The following is a 23,919-nucleotide window of genomic DNA, read 5'->3' as shown; positions in this document are numbered from 1 at the left end:
AAATTTCCAGCTGTATAAGAACTTTTATTGATATGTTTCATGATATCACATCACATCCTCAGACGTACGTATATCATTAAGACATTAAATGCATAAGTTGGGAAGAAGGGGGACTCAACCTTCTCTAAATAAAATGCTGTTACCTGCAACGAGCAGGGCATCATGAATCAAATTCACTAGGGGAAAAAACTGATATGTTAAAACTGCATTGTCATCATAGTGGGAAGTGGCGTACAGCATCCCTCCAACTGACTCACCATGCAGGGCCTGCATACCGAGACAGTTGGAGGTATGCTGGAGAATGTCTGTGAAGTTTGGAAGTTAGGAGATGAGATACTGGCAGAAGAAAAACTGTGAGGATGGGTCATGGATTGTGCTTCAGTAGCTCAGTTGGCAGAGCATTTTCTCCAAAAAAGACAATGGTCTGAAGTTCAGTTTTGGTCCAGCACACAGTTTTAATTTCCCAGGAAGTTTCATATCAGCGCACATGCTGCTGCAGAGCGAAAATTTCATTCCGTGTCCCTTTTTATTCTCAATAAGACACTCTGAAGCAGTAGAGTACTTCCAGTTTCATAACTGAATTATACTACCTGATTTTGGCCTTGTAGGATGTCACTCAGTTGTTGATCTGTTTGTGTTAGTGTGTAAACAAGATCTAATTTCTGTCTCTTTATCTAGTCAGTTGGGTTGATCCATTCTACTAAGTATCTGAATTTATTTGTTCTTTTAATCTTCCCATATGTTACCCCCAAGTATTTCTGCCCTTGGTGTCTGTTACATATATTCCGTCTTTCATAGGAGATTTTGAAACCAGTTTTTCCAGTGATTTCATGCAAGATCTCGAGTATTCTTTGTGCATCTTTTCTGGTCTCTGGCTAAAAGGGCCAGATCATCGGCACAAGCTAAACACCTGATTTCCACATCGTATCCATTCTCTCCAAAGTATTCCATGTATTCCTTCCAACTTCAGAGCTTCATTATTTTCTCCAGGATGATACTGAAGATAGTTAGGGATAATCTGTCTTCTTGCATGACCCCTATGTTTATTTCAAACGCCTTTCCAGAAAACTTAACTTCTGATATGGTGTCTGTCAGGGTTTGTTTTATGATGTCCTCATTTTTCTGTCAATTCCAAAGTCTTCAAAAATCCTAAATAGTTTGTCTGTCAGTTGAGGCATTTGCTTTCTTAAAATTGACAAAAGTTACTACTGGCTTTAGTGCTGTAGATCAGCATACTTTTACATGGAAACACAGATGATAACAATGTCAAGTGAAACTGAGTTCTTTGCAACTACATTTTTTTCTTAGTTCACCCTGGACGCACGGGCCAGCTGTGTGTGCGCCGGGGCTTGAGAGCATGTATATACATAATTGTGTGGGCGTGCCATACCCACAAAATTTTTAATTGATAAAAATTAAAAAATTGCTCACTTGCCTTTATCAAAAAGTAATGAGCTATTAAAACACTGAGATGAAAGTTAAAATATCTAACCTCTAATACATATCTGTTTATTTTAGATTTTTATGCAAGGGCAACTAAGCAACACAATGCCCCATTGCGTGCCTTTCTCTTGCCAAGTCAAAAGCACTCTCCAGAAGAACGGTTGCACAATACTGTGAAAAGAATCCTGTCTTTTTGGCTTCCTTTCCTGTTTCCGTGCAAGTGACATGGTACAATATGCTCACTTGATTCACCAGCAACTGTTTTAAAATATCTGCTTGCCAATATTGAGTAATAATAAAGAATAATCAGAGATACAAGGAAGTCAATTGTTAATGACTACCTTAACAGTTCTTTTTTCTTTTTTTGAAACATAACATTGGTATGGTTTAAGATTTGAGTGAAATTGTTTTCACATAATCTGTATTGTTGTTATTTTGTTTGTTGGGACTACGAATTTGAAGGATGCGGAAGCTCCGCTATTTATATTTACCCTCAGAAATTTTGGAATGTTGGCATCCATCCGTGGATGTAACAGTGATGATGTAATTCCATCTCTCAGAGCTACACCAGCAATTCATTGTTATTCTGATAGACAAATTGCTTCAAGGGCAAAGTTGATCTGGTGTTTGAAATGACTGGAAGGAACTTTGCTGTTCAGCCAGGTTGTGAAGATGCCAAAGAAACGTTTGAGGCAGTGTTTCCTGGAAGCATTCTTTGTGAATTCACCCTTTCAAGGACAAAGCCAAATATTTCTTATGTTATGCTGTAGCTCGACATTTTAAAAACCAGTTGGTGGATGATATTGGAAGAGCACAGTTCTCTCTCTGTGCTGATGAATCTGCGAATGCAGCTTCAAAAATAGAGCTTCAGAATGTAGTTAAATACTGTTCAGATTTCAAACAAATGATTGTGGCAAGACAACTGCAGACTCTATTCATAGGTAAAGCCACTGCCAGTAATATTTACTTTAAGTTAAATGAAGCCTTGGCTAATGCCCAGCTACCTCATTCAAAGCCACTGATTATAGGTTGCGATTGGACCCAATGTTAACAATTATGTGAATCATCTTGCGAATAAGTCTGTCTCTGTTAGGAAGAAAATGGTTGATGCTGGCACATGTAACAGACATATAATCCATAATGCATTCTGAAAAGGATTACAAAACTTTGGTGAAAATGCTTTAGACATGTTCTTGTTTCTCTATAAACTTTTTGAAGGCCAAAAATCTCATTTGAAAGATTTTAAAAAAGTACAATCAGATACGAAACTTCTGGGTCGTAATTTTATGAAACGTGTGTCCTCTAGATTGCTGATGGTAGAAACCAGTGGAGAGAGACTTTTAGAACAGTGGTCAGCAGCTGAAAGATACTACGCTCTCTGCTAGTTTGGAACAGTCTTCTTTGGATAAACCTACATTGTGGTGTATTCAATGTATGCATCCTGTAAAGAGACTGTAAGAAGAATCATACATAAACATAGTGAACTTAGCTGCACTACTTCTTATTGTGAAAATGCTCTAGTTTGTGAAGAAAATTACTGACATTATAAGAAGAAACATCAGGTAGTGACAAGAACTGAGTTGGTGTTTACTGGAGTCAATTTTTTGAGAAGATATACCTTTGGGGGAGAGAAGCACCCTACTGTTAAACAATTTGGGAAGACTGCACTTGCAATTTTGAATGACAGTGCAGATGTGGCAAGGGGTTCTAATCGTCGGGGAACATCTTGAATGAGGACAGTGCAAATATGTTTGAAAAAACATTGTATTCGTATTTGATGAGAAGAGATGCTGCAGTGAATGTGTTTGAGGAGAAGGCTCACTTAAGTAGTACTGTGGAGATGAGCAGAGAGTGGCTGAGGAAACACAGAGGAAATGAAAAGAACAGGAAAAAGAAAATTTGTGGCAAAATTGTTGTATGAAGAATAAGTTTGAAAAAGAAAAAGCAAATACTGAACAGGCACTGAAGAAAAGAGGAATAAAAGGAGAAGAGATTGACAGTTGACAGGTTATTGTTTGATGCAAACAAGTGTTCAAAGAAGCAATAAATAAAAATGTCTTGGTGGGAATTAGTGTGGCCCAAGCAATGATAGTTTTCTAAGAAAGTTAGAGAACAATAATTGAAGAAAATTAAAGACATAAGAGTGCTGTGTCATCCGAACAAGACACAACTAGGGCAAAAGCACCACAGGTGCAAAGATGCAAGCTGGTGCCAGTACCATGGAGACTCACCACTTGTGAGAGTTCCACCAGCGCCACGGGGCGCCGAGGATGAAGATATCGATGTATGACATCTGGCCAATTGCCGGCCAAATGCAATCTGCCAATGGCCCCACGACAACAGACAGAAGCCTACTCAGAGGGTAGAAGAGCAGCAGCTCTCGCCAACTTGGTTATACAGGGTGAAGAAAAATTCGAGCACTCGAGCTTCCCAGCGCGACTCCTCACAGGCCAACGATAAGAAAATGTCTCTCATAAAATTTCGTCTTGCGAGTACATCCGGCAGAAAAAGAATGTTAAAGAGTGGCAATCTGGCAACACTGTATGGTAACTATCTCTGTCGGCATATGTTAGTTGTGCTGTACAGTTGGTGCAGTGGACAGAGTTTTGTGTTAGCATGCAGGAGGTAGAGGGTTCGATCCTGCGTTGGAGCACATTTTTATTTTATTTTATTTATTTATTTATTTATTTATTTGCTAGTTTCATTCTGACATTTCCTGCTGTAATGTATACCATTTTTTAGGTCACATGTATCCTAAATTTACGACATTTTGTACTGCTGAACATAACAAATACGTGGTTAGACAAATAAAAAAATTGACAATTGAAACAAATAACCTGTCATACAACAGAATAACTACAAAATCAATATCAGTTTCAAGGTGATAAAGATGATAGCACAATACAATAACACAACATCTACTTGTCATTTATACTACATGTAATATGAGCGCTCAGATGTCATACATTAGCAACCAGTGACAATAATAATGTCCATATTAATGACCGCGTGACCTTCACAACAGATTACATTGTCCTCAGAACAGATGCTCAAAGCGACCTCCCTGCATGTCCAAACATTATGCAACCTGCCGGATCGTACAGCTCTGGACCCTTTGCAGCAAAGCTGCGTCCACAGTAACAAGAGCAGCATGAAAATGCCCTACCAATTCTTCCACATTCGTAGGGGGAGTAGAGTACACGTGCTCGTTCAGGTTTCACCACAGAAAGAAATCCGGGGGATTTAGGTCATGTGAACGTGGTGGTCATACCACTGGAGCTTCACATCTGAGCCATTTCCCTGGAAATGTTCTGTTCAACTACTGTCGCACATCAATTCCAGAGTGTGGAGGTGTACCATCATGTCGGACCCATATCCTCTGCCAAACATATACTGTAACATCTTCCAGTGTATCAGACAGACAGATTGAGACGAATGCATGATACCTTCGTGCAGTCAACCAGTCAGGCAACTTGTAGGGGCCCAAACACCTATTACCCAATATTCTGGACCAGATGTTGATACCAAATCGAACTTGTTACCCTTGGTTGTGGTGACATGCAGGTTAACCTCGCACCAATGGTGGACATTGTGCATATTGAAGACACCCTCATGAGTGAATGCTGCTTCATCTGACCATATTACGGTGTTCACAAAGTCATTGTTGGCTTCCTGTTGTTGTTTTTGGCTTCCTGTTGTTGTTGGAACCATTCACAGAATTGCATCCGCTGATGGTGATCTGCAGGATGCATGTGTTGTGTAAAAGAATAATGTTGGGGTGCAGCACATTAATGTCTGTGCACTGCGAGACACGCAGCTGCTTTGCTATGCTATGTGTACTTCGCTGAGGTTTTTGGTGTATGACCTCCAGAATAGCTTCCTCAGTAGCTGGAGTATGGCGTTATAATAATAATAATAATAATAATAATAATAATAATGCACACGATGGTGGAAGGAGAGAACGTGACACCCGAAGGTGCAGCTCCAGACGACGATACACATTTTTTTCCAGATGGCTTCGACGAGGGTATCTAGCAGCATATCCATGAGCAGCAACACCAGTCCGGTTATCAGATGCACCAAGGACCAGAAGCATATCCACATATTCATCGTTAGTGTATGCCACACTGGTTTGGAGGTTAACAATGAGAAAACTCGTTACGTGTGCACATGTATGTTGCAATCTGTAATGGGTGTGCTATTTCGCTCGCAACTAGTCCCTGTTGGTGGACAGCGCATACAGTATAAACACGCCGTCAGTCCTGTGCGTTGTTGCATCTAAAAGTATTACCCTTCTGATGGATATTGTTCTGTATGATTCATCCCGACACCGCTAATTGTGAAATGTTCAGTTTCAAATTACACTGTTTTCCTAGTGGTAATAGACATGATGCTTCCACAGTCCCATCAATAGAATAATGATAATAATAATAATAATGCATTGAGAAACATACTAAACAGCATGCGGTTACCAGACTCAATGTTGAAAGGCATAATTAGTGGGACCATGATGATAACACATACAAATAGTAACTGAGTTTCGACATTATTTTCTAAGCGTGTTGCTAGTCCTACAGGTAAAATAAGGCGCTAACGAAATGTAATGTACCTGAACAAGGCAAGAATAATAGTTGATACTAATCTATGGGACCACTGGAGGAGGGTACAAAGAAAACAGGTTTTGCATCTAGTACATGAAGTGGCATGAATAAATTCATGCCCACAACGTGGAAAGAGCTTCTTTCAAAGCTGACCAATCTTCCATTTCTATGATTGTAGTATGGAAGTGCAAATGTTTTCTAGAGGACCCGCTGCAATTGCTGTTGATGATTAAGATGTCAGATACCATACTATGTGGACTACATTGACCAAATAAAAAACATATGCCTCGACCCAGGATCAAACCATCGATATCCTGCATGCTAACCCAAAACTCTATCCACTGCACCAACTGTAGTGTACAGTTAAAATGTGCTGTCAGAGGTAGTTACCATACATGTGGTTACAGTGTTGCCAGATTGCCACTCTTTAACGTCCTTTTTCTGCTGGATATACTCACCAGATGAAATTTTGTGAGAGACATTTTTTTATCGTTGGCATGTGATAAGTCACGCTGCAAAGCACGAGTGCGCGAATTTCGCTTCACCCAGTAGATCATTGTCCAGGGCTGACTTAGACAGGGAATGTCATTTAGTGAACTCTTAGAAGTGAACAGACAGTTGTTATAAATTGTATTTGCTATGTATTGTGAAATCTACCTATGATTATTTGCACTTAACCATTGAGGACCTTTTTTGTGTTATATTACAAGTAGTGTTGCAGACTTCTTATTCGTCAAGACCCCAAAGATAAGTAAACCTTTTAACTCATTAGTGTGACTTTGTTACCAATTTGTTGAAGTGTTGTAGAACATTTGTTCTCCTATCCTGTTACCTGACTCCAGGACATAGCTGTGTAATAGTGGCAGTGAGAAATTGTCTTAGTGGTGTACTGCAGCAGAAGCTGGTTCACAAACCCACAAACTCGGGCTACAGTAATAACAGTGGAAACTCAGGCTCTACAGCAGTAGTGACGAGGCCTTTACAAAATTGGCGACGAGGGTTTACAAAATAGAGAATGCATAGAAAGCAGTTGATAAGCAAAAAATCTGTGTTATAACATCATTCTTTTTTCAAAGAAGTAAAAACAAAGTGACACTTAATGCCGTAATTCTGTAAAGAAAGCCAGATGATTTTCCACATTTCATTTAAAAATTAAAAGTTCCAAACATTTTGTTTGTATCATTGTGAAAATGGTGCTGTACAGCTGCACTTGAAAACTTTTTATAGTTTTAGGTGCATTTATTCTGAATAGGAGTATCTCAGTATTATTATAATAAAGTACAACAGTTTTCCTGATTATTCTTTATTTTTATTATTATACATAATTGTGTTATAGTTTTATATGTTGATTATAATCAAAATAATAAATACGTGTGAGTTGGCTGGCTAGGTGGATTTTGGTTTCCTTGGGTCAGCTCATATAAACAGTTTTTGGAAATGATTTATTTATTTACAGATGTCCATGGACCATTCTGTACGACGCTATTCGACAAGTTTACATGAAGACTGGAAAAATTACAAGTTTCAAAAATTCATAACCACTTGCATATATCAGAAGAATGACTGATTTCTTCAAAAATAGCCTCTTAAATAAAACCACCTTAAAAAAAGTTGATATACATACATAATTACCAAAGATTAAAATCACTTTATGCGCATATGCAACATTACTTTTTTTCCAAGGTATTCTTTAAGACTGTATGGACAAGTTTTAATCAAGTGACATTTTACTTTATTTTTAAAAGCAGACATGTTTTCTATTTTGTTATATAGTTTGGCAAATTGTTGTGTAGAATGCATCCTGCTTTTACAGGCTCTTTGTCAGGTAATTTGAACAGTTCCATCAATAAAACAGATAGTATTTGGAACTGTGCATCTTGAATTTATGACTTTGAGGCATGATTTAATGGCCTCAGTCATTTCTTTATTTATTGATCTGGCTACTTTTCATTGGGGCTCAGTTTTATTCTGACAGATATTCATGTTGTTATATAAGTTCTTGACCACCATGAGCAGATAGACTATTCAATATTGTAGTAATAATGATACTGCCCACTTTCCCTTGGCCTACAAAAATATTGTCGATAAGTTTAAATCTGCCAGAGCCTGTCAGATGTGTGCAGCAGCAACCACGTTACTGGCATGTTACCACACAGAAATTTCAAAATCCAAGTTGTATGTTAGTTGTAAAATAAGTTTCATGTATAATGTTAAGCCTAGCAATCACTAATTTGCTCCTGTTGAGAATGAGGGTGACAAATGTGAAAATTTGAAGCATAATTGTTGAACGTGTGTGGCATGAAAACTGATGAGATTTTGTTTATGGTTGTACTGTTTCTGACTTTTGTGCACAGTGCTTTGTTCATGTGTGATACGTGCTTATGTAGTATAATGGTTCTATTTCGTATGAAATGGCAAAAATCTACCAAAATCGTGATTAAGAGGATTCTAAGATAAATTGAGAATTAAATATTTTGCTGCAGGTCCGAGAAATATGTGAGGTAATTGCATCAGGTATCCAGCCACTACAGAATCTTATAGTTTTGATTTATGTAGGAGAAGAAAAGAAAAAAGAATGGGCACAGCACTGGATCAATAGAGGATTCCGAGGTATGAACATATTGAATACATTATGTATTTCATAACCAATTGTGCTTAATGATAGTGGAGTGATATTTGATGTAGGGTTTTTAAGTGTTCATTCATGGAATAAGATTCTTTTTTGTTTTTTCAGCTGTAGAGAAGTTGCTTTCAGCAAGTGCAGGGAAATATTGTGTTGGAGATGAAATTTCCCTAGCAGATTGCTGCCTTATACCTCAGGTGTTTAATGCTCGCAGGTATGTCCTTGAAAACACGTAGATTTGCAGTACATGGAAGCAAATTTTACTGTACAAGTAGGTGAAAGAGGCTCCTTGGCCTGTAGGGGGGAAAGGGAAACGGTAATATTCAAAGTTTTTCTGTATGATAGAGGAAATGTAACTCTTTTTGGAAAATCATAAAACTCAGAAATGCAGTCAGATTGGTCATTTAATGGAATAGAAACAAATGAGGTACACTACATTGCCAAAAGTCACCTGAGACCCAGTGCTGCATGTTCCAAAGACACTGTGTTATAATACCACATACACTGCTTTTGGTTCCATTACTGCATTACCGTACTTACCTTTGGGAATGCATTGCACAAAAGGTGAAATTTCATTCCATTCTTTCTGAATTATAGTGAATAGTAGTTAACAAGCTACTGGGTAAATTGATTTGAATGTGAATCATACTATATTTCACCCCCAAGATGTTGGCTGAGGTTTGGGTCAGGACTTTGTACCAGACTGTCCACAAAACCCACATGACCTCCTCTGTTCCCTGTGTTGCATTGCATAACTGATCAGCTCTTGGTCATCTAGAAGTATCCTACATGTGATTTGCTGCTGTTGCATATCTTGGGAAGCCTGGTCATCTGAATTATGTTCATTGTTGCACAGTCTAGTCCCAATGCATGCAGGGAACCTACAAGCACATCATTTTCCATCAATCATATCTTATGATGTAATTGAAGACAGTACTCTTAAACAACCAGTTAGCTAGTAAGTATTAGCCTCTTGCGCCATTGATGTTCATTACAGCAAATTGTAACACTCATCTTCTTTATGTGCCATGCCACAATAGTAAGGATTCTGATAAATTACAGACATTTATAAACCCAACAGCGTATTTATATGAACAGTGATCTTGACCTAGGTGGGCATGACCCACATTTTACCCAATACTTCTTCACTATTCTGTAGATGTTGGCAGACACAATGCCATCATAAAGCAAGTATACAATGGCTTTGGGTTCTTCTGCTTTAGATCCTCTATCCATTGAGCCATGGCTCTCTGGATTGCTTGTTCAAGTCTTTTTCTGCGTCCTTTAATATTAAAATTTGTAAACCATTTAACTCAGTTGATACTCCAGAGATCTGATGGTAGGATTGCTGTTAGCCGTAATTTTCATTGCTGCCATGTCGTCACCTGTTGCATACTATTTAAAGTTAGACAAATATACGTTAATTCACACACAATGTGGACTCATGTTAACATGCTACATTTCTCAGTGTAATAAGTGTTGAATGCTTATAAATATGAGGGTCATTTTAAAACAAATTCCTTTTATACACACAAATCAAAAAAAAGTTTTGCATCACCTCGGTTCCAAAACATTGCTCATGAAAACCACACATTGCATATTGTACCAACATACATTGAGACCTTCAGAGGTGGTGGTCCAGATTGCTGTACACATTGGTACCTCTTAATACACAGTAGCATGTCCTCTTGCATTGATGCATGCCTATATTCACGTATCGTACAGCTGTTACAGCACCTTTCATGACCAGCAGCAGCGCACGTCAGCCCCACATAATGCCACCCCAAAACAGCAGGGAACCTCCACCTTGCTGCACTCTCTGGACAGTGTGTCTAAGGCGTTCAGCCTGATCGCGTTGCCTCCAAACACGTCTCTGACGATTGTCTGGTTTAAGGCATGTGCGACACTCGTCGGTGGAGAGAATGTGATGCCAATCTGGAGAGGTCCATTCGGCATGTTGTTGGGCACATCTGTACTGCACTGCATGGTGTTGTGGTTGCAAAGATGGACCTCACAAGGGTCATCAGGAATGAAGTTGCGCATCATGCAGCCTATTGCGCACAGTTTGAGTTGTAATGCGACATCCTGTGGCTGCACGAAAAGCATTATTCAACATGGTGGCATTGCTGTCAGGATTCCTCCGAGCCATAATTCGTAGGTAGTGGCCATCCACTGCAGTAGTAGCACCCCTGCGGGTCCGGGGTAAGAATAAGCCCGAGGTATTCCTGCCTGTCGTAAGAGGCGACTAAAAGGAGTCCTTCCCCCTCAAGGGGGTAGTCTGCGCCTGCGTCCAGAGACGGACGGTTCAACGACTTACATTTGTGGTCGTTTTGGTTTTTCGCTTATTCTGGTTCTTCCTTCCTTTGTTTGTTTCCTTTCTCTGTCTTTCTCGCTGTCTCACTGTCTTCCTTACTTTTTCCCTTGCCTTCTTCTCCTTGCTTTCTTGTCCACCGTATGGTCTCCGCCTCAGCGTTTGGGTCAGTCTGTCCTTTTCTCCCTTTTTTTCCTGTTCTTCTTTTCTCCCTGTGTGTGCCTGAAGGCCGACCCACGCGTTCGCACGCATGGCCGGTGATGGGGTAAAGCATAATTCCCCATCCCTGGGTAGACAAGAAGGGCCCGTGCGTACCCCCTGGTAAAGGCCAGGCCCGGGCAGGGCTGATTGCCCGAGCTGACACCTTCCGACCATGCCGATTGGTCCCTCCGTCCATTTCTCGGGAGATGTGACCTGAGGTGTAAACATTCACCTAAGGTGGAGCGCCCTCTGAGAGGGTCACCACAAGGAAGGAGTACGCCATCGGAGACGCTGGCAATCATGGGGGATTCATCCGCAATGGTTTTCTCTTCTTTTTCTCTTTCTTCTGCCCAAAAATGGAAACTTGACCAGCCACCAGTGACCAAAGTCCTGCCGCCTGCCCCAAAGTTCCTCGTAATTTCTAGATCCAAGGACAGAAAGGATTTTTCACCTGTCAATCCTTTCATTATTCAGAAGGGCGTAGATGCCATAGCCGGACCTGTCAAGTCTTGTACCAGGATGCGTAACAGTACCTTGTTATTGGAAACTGAGAGTGTCTTTCAGGCACAAAAACTCCTTCGGGCCACACTCCTGTACACTTTTCCTGTCCGGGTGGAGGCTCACCGCACTTTGAATTCGTTGCATGGTGTGGTATTTACTAGATCACTCGATGGATTGACTGACAAGGAGATTCAGTCTTTCCTCGCTGAGCAGAGCATGATGGCTGTCCATAGAGTCATGAAAAAGGTCGACAATGACCTTGTACCGACCAGGACACTTTTCTTGACCTTTGATAGTGTTCAGTTGCCGTCGCTCATCAAAACAGGCTATGAGGTTATTTCTCTTCACACCTATGTCCCGACACCTATGCGCTGCTACCAGTGTCAGCGTTTCAACCACACGCACCAGTCTTGTTCTAATGCGGCTAAATGCATCACTTGTGGCAGGGACGCCCATGAGGGTGACTGTCTACCTCCGTCTCCTCGTTGCATGAACTGTCAGGGTGACCATGCAGCATCCTCTTGCGACTGTCCCATCTACAAGGATGAACACTGTATACAGGAAATTCAAGTCAAAGAGAAAGTGTCCACCTCAGCTGCTCGCAAGCTTTTTGCTAGTAGGAAGGCCACGCTGCTCCCAGTGGGGAAATACAGTACCGTCCTCGCCTCTCTTTGGCCTACCAGGGAGGTATCAACGCAAACATGCGATCTGGCCTTTAGCGCTACGGCCGTCCGTTCGGCCAGTGCTAAGATCGCCCGGTCAACGTCTCCTCTTCCTCCCGTCATCCCTAAGACACAAGCACCTTCATCAGCTTCTGCCAAGACTAAGACCCAGAAGTCAGATGCACGGGCCTACAAGAAGGAACCGTCCTGTGAAGACTTCTTACGTACCCCGAACTCCCAGCCATCGACCAGTACTTCAACTAAACGACCTTCCAAGAAGGCTCATAGGAAGAAAAGTTCTCCTTCTCCGCCACGGTGTGTATCTTCTCCTGCGCCACACAGCGGTTGCCACCCCAGGCCGTCATCCGTTTCGCCTGGCTGCACTGCGGGTAGCCGAACATCTGGCTATTCACCGGCGGATGAAGCTCCCCATCCCGACCATCTCAACATGGTGGCCGATGAACTTATTGAAAAAATGGACATTACTCTCCGCCTATTGATAGCGGCGGCAGTGCTCGCTTGAAGCCAGGCCCTCAGTGGCCTTCGAGGTGACCTCTTCTTGCTTCTCCTTTTTCTTTTTCTTCTTCTTCTCACGATGGCACTTCTTTGTTGGAATATTCGCGGCATTCGCTACAACCGAGAGGACTTAAAGTTGCTGCTACGCTTGCACTGTCCACTCGTAGTAGCTCTCCAGGAAATAAAGCTATGCCCATGTGATCGTATTGACTTGGCACACTATACCTCTATGCGTTTTGACCTACCCCCTGTGGCAGGTATTCCGGCTCATGGCAGGGTTATGTTGCTGGTCTGGGATGATATCTACTACGATCCCATCACATTGCACACCGATCTGCAGGCAGTTGCCGTCCGAATTACTCTCCCCACTTTCATATTTTCCATTTGTACTGTTTACACTCCATCGTCGTCTGCCATTACTAGGGCAGACATGATGAAATTATTGCTCAGCTACGTGCACCATTTTTGTTGACTGGAGACTTCAATGCCCACCATCACCTTTGGGGCTCTCCAGCATCCTGCCCGAGAGGCTCCCTGTTAGCAGACCTTTTCAACCACCTCAATCTTGTTTGCCTCAATACTGGCGCCCCTGCTTTTCTTTCGGACACAACTCACACCTATTCCCATTTAGACCTCTCTATATGTATTACCCAACTTGCACGTCGGTTTGAGTGGTACACTCTGTCTGATACGTATTCGAGCGACCACTTCCCTTGTGTTATCTATCTCCTGTATCATACCCCATCTCCATGCTCACCTAGTTGGAACATCTCCAAAGCAGACTGGGGGCTCTTCTCTTCCAGGGCGACATTTCAGGATCAAAACTTCGCAAGCTGCAATAGTCAGGTCGCACACCTCACGGAAGTCATTCTCACTGCTGCTGAAAATTCCATCCCTCATACTACTTCTTCTCCACATTGGATACCGGTCCCCTGGTGGACCGCAGCATGTAGAGACGTTATACATGCTCGTCGATGTGCTTTACGCACCTTTAAACGCCACTCTACGATGGCGAATTGTATTAATTATAAACGATTACGTGCGCAGTGTAGTCGTGTTATTAAAGAAAGCAAGAAAGCCAGCTGGGCTTCTTTCACAAGCTCCTTCAACAGTTTTACTCGTCCTTCTGTTGTCTGGGGTAGCCTGCACCGGCTATCTGTCACTAAGGTCCACTCACCAGTTTTTGGCTTGACGGTTGCGAATGAGGTCCTTGTGGCCCCTGAGGATGTCTCCAATGCCTTCGGCAGAAAACAGGCAAAAGAAGCAAGGCCACCTAACTTCCGCTCCTCGAATCATGAAAGTTATAATGCCTCATTCACCATGCGGGAACTCAAAAGTGCACTTGCCCGGTCACTGTCCTTCGCTCCGGGGCCTGATTCTATTCATATTCAGATGCTGAAGAACCTTTCTCCTGCGGGTAAAGGTTTTCTTCTTCGTACTTATAATCGCATCTGGATTGAGGGTCATGTTCCCACATTCTGTCCCGATTCCTAAGCCGGGAAAGGACAAACACTTGCCTTCCAGTTATCGACCCATTTCCCTTACCAGTTGTGTCTGTAAGGTGATGGAATGAATGGTTAACTCTCGTTTGGTTTGGCTGCTCGAATCGCGATGCCTACTTACCAATGTACAATGCGGATTTCGCAGGTGCCGCTCTACTGTTGACCATCTGGTTACCTTGTCGACCTTCATTATGAATAACTTCTTGCAGAAGTGCCAGACAGTGGCTGTGTTCTTTGATTTGGAGAAGGCTTACGACACCTGTTGGAGGGCGGGCATTTTCCGCACCATGCATATATGGGGCCTTCGTGGTCTCCTCCCTCTTTTAATTCATGCATTTTTAATGGATCGAAAGTTCAAGGTACATGTGGGATCTGTCCTGTCCGACGCCTTTCGCCAGGAGAATGGGGTGCCACAGGGCTCAGTTTGAGCGTCGCTCTCTTCGCCATAGCGATCAATCCAATAATTGATTGCCTCCCAGCTAATGTATCAGGCTCCCTTTTCGTGGACGATTTTGCCATCTACTGCAGCGCGCAGCGTACATGTTTCCTGGAGCGTTGTCTTCAGTGTTGTCTTGAACGTCTTTACTCCTGGAGTATTGCCAGTGACTTCAGTTTTTCTGCCGAGAAGACTGTCTGTATTAACTTCTGGCGCTACAAAGAGTTTCTCCCACCGTCCTTACATCTCGGTCCCGTTGCTCTCCCATTTGTGGAGGCAACAAAATTTTTAGGTCTTATATTTGACAGGAAACTTAGCTGGTCTCCACATGTGTCATATTTGGCTGCCAGTTGTACCCGTTTCCTAAATGTCCTCCGTGTTCTCAGCGGTACGTTGTGGGGAGCGGATCGAACCGTGCTACTTCGCCTATATCGGTCGATCGTCCGCTCAAAGCTGGATTATGGGAGCTTTGTATACTCCTCTGCACGGTCGTCCATCTTACGCCGCCTCAACTCTATACAACATCGGGGGTTACGTCTTGCGATCGGAGCATTCTATACTAGTCCCGTCGAGAGCCTTCATGCTGAAGCCGGTGAATTACCACTAACCTACCAGTGCGATATACTGCTTTGTCGGTATGCCTGTCAGCTATTATCATTGCCCAACCACCCATCTTATCATTCCTTTTTGACGACTCTCTCAACCGTCAATACAGGTTGTATGTATCTGCCCTGCTACCCCCTGGAGTTCGCTTTCGTCACCTCCTTCAGCAACTTGGTTTTCCACTCCCTGCAACCTTCAGAGTGGGCGAGAGCCAAACGCCACCTTGGCTCCAGGCTCAGGTTCGCGTTCACCTTGACCTCAGCTCGCTCCCAAAGGAGGTTACCCCAGCTTCGGTATACTGCTCGCAGTTTGTCGAACTTTGTTCCAAGTTCATTAATACGATCTTCATTTATACAGATGACTCTAAGACCGATGACGGTGTCGGGTGTTCTTTTATTGTCGGGGCACACAGTTTCAAATACCGGCTCCATGGCCATTTTTCAGTGTGCACAGCTGAGCTATTTGCCCTCTATCAGGCTGTTCCTTACATCCGCTGCCACTGACATTCTGCTTATGTCATCTGCTCTGATTCCCTGAGCACCATCCGGAGTCTCAGTGATCCGTATCCAGTTCACCCTTTCGTGCACCGGATCCAACGCTCTCTTCAGCAGCTGGTGGACGACAGTTGTCCGGTTACCTTTATGTGGGTTCCTGGCCATGTCGGTATCCCTGGGAACGAAGCTGCAGATGCCACGGCCAAGGCTGCGGTCCACCAGCCTCGGACAGCTTCTTGTTGTGTGCCTTCATCTGATTTTAGCAGGGTCATTTGTTGGCGCATTTTATCGCTGTGGCATGCTGATTGGTCTACACTTACTGAAAACAGGCTTCGGGCCTTGAAACCTCTCCCCACAGCTTGGACGACCTCTTCATGCCCTTCTCGGTGGGAGGAGGTTGTTTTGGCCCGGTTACGGATTGGACACTGCCGGTTCAGCCACTGCCATCTGCTGACCGCTGTGCCGGCACCGTTCTGCCCATGTGGGCAATTGCTGACGGTACACTACATTTTAATGTCCTGTCCGAATTTTACTACACTGCGCATTCATCTTGGCCTGCCATGTACTCTGGATGAAATTTTAGCAGATGACCCAGGAGCAGCTGCTCGCGTTCTTCGTTTTATCCACTTGACGAACCTGCATAAGGACATTTGATTATGCTGTTTTCTTTTAATCCCTTGCCTGTTAATGTGCCTTTTATAGTGTTGTTCTTTTAGTTGCTGTTTTAACATTGTGCCTTGCAGTACATTCATAATTTAGTCTGGGCGCTAATGACCACTGTAGTTGTGCACCCTAAAACCACAAAACCACTGCAGTAGTAGCCCTTGGGAAGCCTGAGTCTCTGTATCTCCTCCACGTCCGAATAACATCCCTTTGGTTCAGTCCGAAATGCCTGAACAGTTCCCTTGTTAAGAGCCCTTCCTGGCACAAAGTAAATGTGAGGATGCGATCTATCCGCGGTATTGACCCTCTAGGCATGGTTGAACTACAGACAACACGAGCCGTGTACCTCCTTCCTGGTGGCATGACTGGAACTGATTGGCTGTCAGACCCCCTGTGTCTAATAGGCACTGCTCATGCAGGGCACTGCTCATGCATGGTTTTTTACATCTTTGGGCGGGTTAAATGACACCTCTGAATAGTCAAAGGGACTGTGTCTGTGATACAGTACCCACAGTCAACGTCTATCTTCAGGAGTCCTCGGAACCGGGGTGATGCAAAACTTTTTTTGATGTGTGTATTTTTTTTTATGTTGATGTTTAGAATCTGAGCCAAATTATGTTAGTGTAGTACAAATTTGTTAATCTCCCCACTAATATTATGTTGATTTTGTTGCCTGCAACACACAGAAGCTGCAAGGGAGTGATCCAAAATGACAGCTGACATCAAAGTGTGTCTAAAACAGAGGTATATCATTGAATTCTTCACAGATGAGTAACTTGGACCAGTTGAAATTCACCAATACTTGTCAAAGACGTTTGGATATTATACAGTCGATGTGAGTGATGTGAGGTGATGGGTGCAGCATTCCAGTAGTGGTGAAAAGAATGTGCATGACAAGCCATGCCCTGATCACGCCTCCCCTCATAATGAACAGTGCCTTGATCAAATTGCCCATGATGTTCAATGAATTATGTCCAAGGAAGTGTGTGCACAGCTGAATGTCAGCTGTAATACTTAAGACAAGATGTTATGTAACCTTGGTTATCACAAATTTTGTGTGGGTTGGGTCCTGCGGATACCAAAACATCCCTGAACGGAAATTGCTCCACTATGAAGCTGAAGATGAAAATTTTCCGAACACCATCATCACCAGAGATGAGATGTGATGTGATGTTACAAACACGAGTTGGAGTCAAGAACCTGACGCAGACCAGTCTGAAAGCTCAAATTTTCAGAATCTGGCAAGAGAAAAAGACAACCTCTCACTTGCAGCACAGTAACGCCAGGCCCAACAACAGTTTTGGTACTGTGTAACTCGTTGCCACATTTGGCTGAACTGTGTTACTACTTCCATCCTACAGTCCTGATTCAGCACTCTCAGGTTTCCAGCTCTTTGGGCCTATGAAAGATGGACTACTCAGCCAGCATTTTTCCCATTTGTGTCGTTTGTGATACATACGAGGGTAATCCCAAAAGTAAGGTCTCCTTTTTTTAATAAGTACATAGGCCTGTTTATTTCTACAATGGTTTACATCAGTTTACAGCTTGAACATTTAGCTATTTTTCGACATAACCACCATTTCTGATGATGCATTTTTGTAGACGCTGTGGCAGTTTTTGTATGCCCATGTCATACCAGCTCGCTGCCATGCTGTTCAGAAAGTTATGAGCCTCTTCTTTCACCTCGTCGTCGGATCTGAATCGCTTTCTGGGCAAATGTTCTTTTAACTTAGGGAACAGGTGATAAGTCACTGGGTGGCAAGTCAGGACTATAGGGTGGGTGGATGATTATGTTCCACTGAAACTGTTGCAGGAGAGAAACGGTTTGCCAAGTGATGTGTGGGTGAGCGTTGTCATGGAGAATGTGTACACCCTTGCTCAACATTCCTCTTCTCTGGTTCTGAAGTGCCAGTTTGAGTTTCTTCAGAGTCTCACAGTACCTGTCAGCGTTAATTGTGGTCCCAGTGGGCATAAAGTCGACCAACAATACCCCTTTCTGATCCCAAAAAACGGCATGATTTTACCGGCAGACTGCGTTTGTTTGAATTCCCACGGCTGTGGTGAAGAAGGATGCCGCCACTGGCGTGGTTGTTGCTTGGTCTCAGGTGTAAAGTGGTATGTGCCCAGGTTTCGTCACCTGCGACAATTGAGTCCAGAAAGTTGTCCTATTTGCTTACAAGGCGGTGAAGAAATATGCGGGAAGCATTAACTCATTGGTGCATGTGATCCTTAGACAGCATGCGTGGCACCCATCTTGTGCACACCTTCCAGTAGTTCAATGTTTCCGTTAAAATTCTGTGAGCCGTGCTTCGTGAAACCTCAGGAACCAATGTGCAGAGTTCATCCAGAGTGATCCACCAATCTTCATGCATGCTTTGCTCAACCTTCAACACTATCTTCTCGGAAATTGATGGTCTCCCACTCCTTTGTTCATCGTGAATTTCAGTCCGATCAGCTGCAAACTCTCTACACCACTTACGAACATTTTTGACGTCCATGCACAACTCACCATACACTTCCGTCAATTGGTGATGGATTTCAATTGGCGCAGTGCCCTTTGCATTCAAAAACCGAATAACTGCGCGCAATTCACACTTGGCATTAACATCCAATGGGAGCTCCAGTCTCAATGTCTGGCAAGCAAAGACTGAGTGCCTCAGCACGGCGTGCGCATGTTTACACACAGCGCGTGAAGCACTCTTCATGACAATGTGACCAACTGCCACACAAACAGAGTTCTGTGCTTATAAAAAAATAGGAGACCTTACTTTTGGGATTACCTTCGTAAATAGCAGTCCTAGGGATTGAATGATCTATAACAGCCTCATAATAGCTTTGTGGCAGCTATCAGTAATTGCATAAGTGATTTGTTGTTGCTGTAAACAAAATAAGAATGACTCGAACGGAAGCCAGTTGCTGTATGGTAAAAACACGCTGCATTTGTAAAAGTTGCAGAAACCCAGGGGAAAGGGCCTGTTGCCATCTTTAGCTCTTGTTGGTGTCAGCAGTGCATCAGCCCCTTCCTGTACGCTGCACATCAAGCCAATCCAATGCCACTTGTGCGCAAATATGTAAAAATAGTGATCTGAAAATAATTATTTTTATTGATAGTCTATAACACAAGTATATGAAAATTTTAATGCTGACACTGTCTCACTGTCTTTTACATTTTAACTACAGATTAATTATTATTGTGGACATTTACAAATATACCTTCAGGGGACTGGCACAGACTTTCATCTGCAAAGTGATTATTACAGCAAATATTTGTGGGAAAAACTGTGAGGTCTTCCATGACAGATTTGTTGTATCAAATGTTCTCAGTCCACTTCTCACATTAATTTTCGAGGCAAGTTGAGCTTTCAACAGTATTCACCACTGTCATTGTCAGGAAAGCAACTGGCTGCCCAAATAATGGGATTACACAGATTTAACTGGTGTAGTGGTGCCCACTGCGACCATAGAGTACGTTGGCACCAAAAACGAAATTTCATTTGAAGCAATTACACAATGCTAATACGGGACATACTCCTATGCAGACTCTCGGTATTAAGTGTCCGCCGAGTTCACAGCCTCAAACAAGTTTTTGTACTTATTCATTAGTCTGTGTTTAGCAATCATTAGGCTGTGTCCAACAACAGCAGATTTTTCGATATATCTGTACTTTTTACGTGTGTGATTTTCAGTGAAGCACTTGGAAACAGTTCGAATAGATTGTCACACTTAGCTACTCCCACAATCCCATGTGATGTTGTGAACACCTAGAACTCTGAGGTCATGACTACCCTCCACAGAGCACAATGTATCTAAGGTAAAAAAAAAAAAAAAAAATATGCTGTGGGACAGTTGAATTTAGAAATGATTTAGCAGTCATGTTTGCATTGTGTTCCCCTCCTCTTGTTGGGAGTATTACTGTAGGGAACACCTCAAAGCTGGGCACTAGTCACTCGTATGTGCCTCTGTTAGTATTTTTGAGATGAAATTATTATTGAAATCGGCACGTACAATGACTTCCCAATATTTTTACTACATTTTATTAATTCTGTCTCTAATTGCTTGAAGCTCTGAAACTCACTGATCAGCCTATTAGAGCATGGCTGTATTGTCATTTTCCGAGAAATAGCGTACTGTGGAACTGTTCACAATACTTTTTAGTTTGGTTGCAAAAACTTTTGTATGTATGGAATAAGAGATATAATGCTCGTTAAATCCGTGTTTTACTCAAGTTACATGCTTCCTGATTAGTGCCAGACTAACTCTGCATCAAGGAACATGAAAGCATTGCAAAAATCTCTTCAAATTTTGATTGATCAGCTGCTGAAAACTTCCTTTGCACAGTGAATGGTTGTGTTTACTCAGATAGTTGTTTGTATTCCATTCTGAATTTCTGTCACTGCATCAGTCTCAAAGTTAACAATATAATGAAGTGGTGAAGCAGGACACACTGTTACAAAGAATTCCTAGATCATCTGCTAAACCTCATTTGCATTAGGTTTACCTACGATTTCAGTGTTCTCATTGATAGGAAATAACATTCTGTAAAGGAACAAAAAAGCCAAGATGGTTATTTTTGCCTATTACTCCTCACTCATTTATTATAACTTTACTAGTATTAAATCTTTTTATTGGTATAAAATATAAAGAATGGTAATTTGAAAATATCCCTCCTCTATTGAGCAGGTATTCCCAGACATGAGTTCAATGAATTGTAATGGTAAATCAGCAGTACCTCCGCGGATGGCGAACCTAATAAAGGGGAGAAAGCTTCGAAGAGCTAAAACTGAACTGTATTCAACACTTTATCATATTAATACATTGTGACCTAATTACGTACAATAAGTTAAAACTGTGTACCACATAGTGGCTCAGATCTAGTTCCCTACCTTTTGTAGGCAATGCACAATCTAGTTTTATATCCAAAATAGGGCAACGAACTGATTCAAAGCTTCAGCTTTTCATCAGATTCTCTGCATTCCCTACGAAACTTCTCAGGGGCATTCCCATGATGCTTTAGTATAAATATCTCAGGAAAAATGGATATTTCAGGAAGTAAAGCCTCTAGTAACACTAACCTCCATGTATGAGTCACTGAGAATCTCAGTTCATCAGTTGATTTATGCCTTAGAAATGTGGGTGAAATGACATTTCAGGATCACACCAAGTTCATTCTCTGTCGTAGGTCATTTAATATGCTCTCCATACTTTATAGATATCGTAGTTAATGACCTGCCCTCGTGCTGCCCCCCTCTCCCCCACCCCAGTGACCACTACCCCAACTGTATTCTTGTTGCGGCCTCAGAATGATTAGGTTATTATTCAGGAGTGAGTCAATTGACATGATTTACCAAGTCTGTTGTTCATTCATACTGAAATCGTTACATAAATGCAGAGGAAAACAATGAATAAGTGTTTTGGGTTACAAATCGTGAATTTTTTTGACAAATTTCCGTATCAGTTCAACCCTGTTGTCTCATATTTTGCTAGTGAATGGATTCCATTCCATAATTAAAGTTGTGAAAAGTCTACAAAATACTCATCCACAGCTGCTGTAGCCCATTCATTGAGCTCAAAATATTTTCCTGCAATAAATTTCTGTATATGATGAAACCAATGACATTCTGAGAGTTCAAAGAATGGTGGATATGTTGGATGTTTCGGTAATTCAAGCTTGAATTACATACTAATGATCAAATAACTTTTGCGTGCAGATGTATTGCCCTGGATAAAGAGGATTTTCATTTTCTATAGAAATCAAGATTGTAATGTAATCAATGAGAAGAATCACTATTGCATCCTAGAAAATACTGACCATAAACTTTGGCTCTTTGTTGAAGCATAGCCATATAGCCTTTAAACACTGTTGTTACTGTTTTGTATCTGACGTGAAGTGGTGGTCCCAAGTCTCATCCACAGTAACAAATAGGCATACAAAATCAGTTGGATTCTTTTTGAAACTGTCCAATCACTGCTGAGAAACTCATTTTTGCATTTGTTGTTATCAGTGCTTAACAAAAATTGTACACGCCATGCCCACAGTTTCTCAGATTTAATGTTTCATGTAAAATGTGTTATTCTGTTTCTTCTGCTATACCTGTAAATCACTTGTGGCAACCGTGCTTCAAAAATGAGTGAATGGACCAGAGCCACTCACAGCCGGCCCAAGTTAGCTGCGTCAGATATCCGTCGATGTGCATGCCTGCCACTTGGCAAAATTCGGTCAACTTGGGGTGCGCACGGGTGCGGGTCAGCAAAAAAAGCAAGTGCAGCGCAAACCGAGCCACTGTACAGTGCAGAGACATTTTTTGAGAGTCTGCAACTTCAGTCTACGGACCGCTTGTGTCGAGCTTAGTGCAAGCTCGCCACAGATGCATACAGAAGTTTGTTTGGCGCTCTCCATTCGTTTCCGCTTTTGTTTTGTCACATCTGCAAAATATGTGGTGTCCCGAGAAAAATATTTGTTTCGTTCTGGACAGGCGTCCACAGTTCTCTTGTGCTCATGCAATCAGATGACACGCTTGTCACTGTGGAGTGTACACCCTCCCAAGATCGGTGTTTGAGGTTAATCGACATTGTGATCTGATTTCATTTTTCCCACTCGTACATTTGGCAGCATAGATACATTTTCGGCAAGTGTACTTATCAGTTCCCATTGCCACACAATCACAGTATCCTACATCCTGAACAAAGTGTGTGCGGGTGTGACAGTAAAGTCTACTCACTGCCCGACTGACATGCAAGCTGCAGTACTCACACATTCCTGCTTCACTCTTTGTACGCAACAATGTAAGTGTTAGCTCACTCGCGGTTCCATATCACTCGCACTGATGAAAGTTCATAGTCACATGTTTAGCCTAGTGATCACATCATGGTCATCAGTGAAGTGGGAACATGTAGGTATCACCACTTATATGTCAGTCGTGCAGTGAGCAGACTTTCCTGTCACACCAATGCACTTTGTTCAGGGTGTAGGCCATGGTGAGAGTGTGGCAAAAGGAGCTGATAAGTACACTTGTCAAAAATGTATTTATTCTGCCAAATGAGTAAATGTACAAGTGACAAAAATGAAATTGGATCGCAGTGTCTATTAACTGGTGATCACAATAACTGTGTCTGCATAACAGTTCCACTTGAACACCAATTTCGGAGGGTGTACACTCCCTGTGATGAGCGCGTCATCTGACCACATGAGCACATGGGAACAGTAGATGCCTGTCTAGAATGAAAAAAACCTTTTTCAGGTATTTTGCAGGTGCAACAATGGAAAGGCGGAAACAAACGGAGAGCACCAAACAAACTTCCGTACGAGTTTGTGGGGAGCTAGCATTAAACTCAACCCACATGGCCCACGGATTGAAGTTACAGA

General features: G+C 42.4%; 1 protein-coding gene across 1 annotated transcript in view; it reads left to right on the top strand.

Annotated features, from left to right (window-relative positions):
- LOC126480700 (probable maleylacetoacetate isomerase 2) overlaps positions 1–23,919 on the top strand; it is a 51,758-nt gene that overhangs the window by 23,503 nt on the left and 4,336 nt on the right. Inside the window, exons 5-6 of the mRNA XM_050103944.1 lie at positions 8,528–8,654; positions 8,779–8,881. Coding sequence (XP_049959901.1) covers positions 8,528–8,654; positions 8,779–8,881 — 230 coding nt within the window. The remainder of the gene's footprint in view (positions 1–8,527; positions 8,655–8,778; positions 8,882–23,919) is intronic.

Source organism: Schistocerca serialis, chromosome 5 (genome assembly GCF_023864345.2).
Source record: "Schistocerca serialis cubense isolate TAMUIC-IGC-003099 chromosome 5, iqSchSeri2.2, whole genome shotgun sequence".
Classification (NCBI taxonomy): domain Eukaryota; kingdom Metazoa; phylum Arthropoda; class Insecta; order Orthoptera; family Acrididae; genus Schistocerca; species Schistocerca serialis.
The sequence above is the reverse complement of the archived record's forward strand: the minus strand, read 5'-3'. Positions and strand labels throughout refer to the sequence as shown.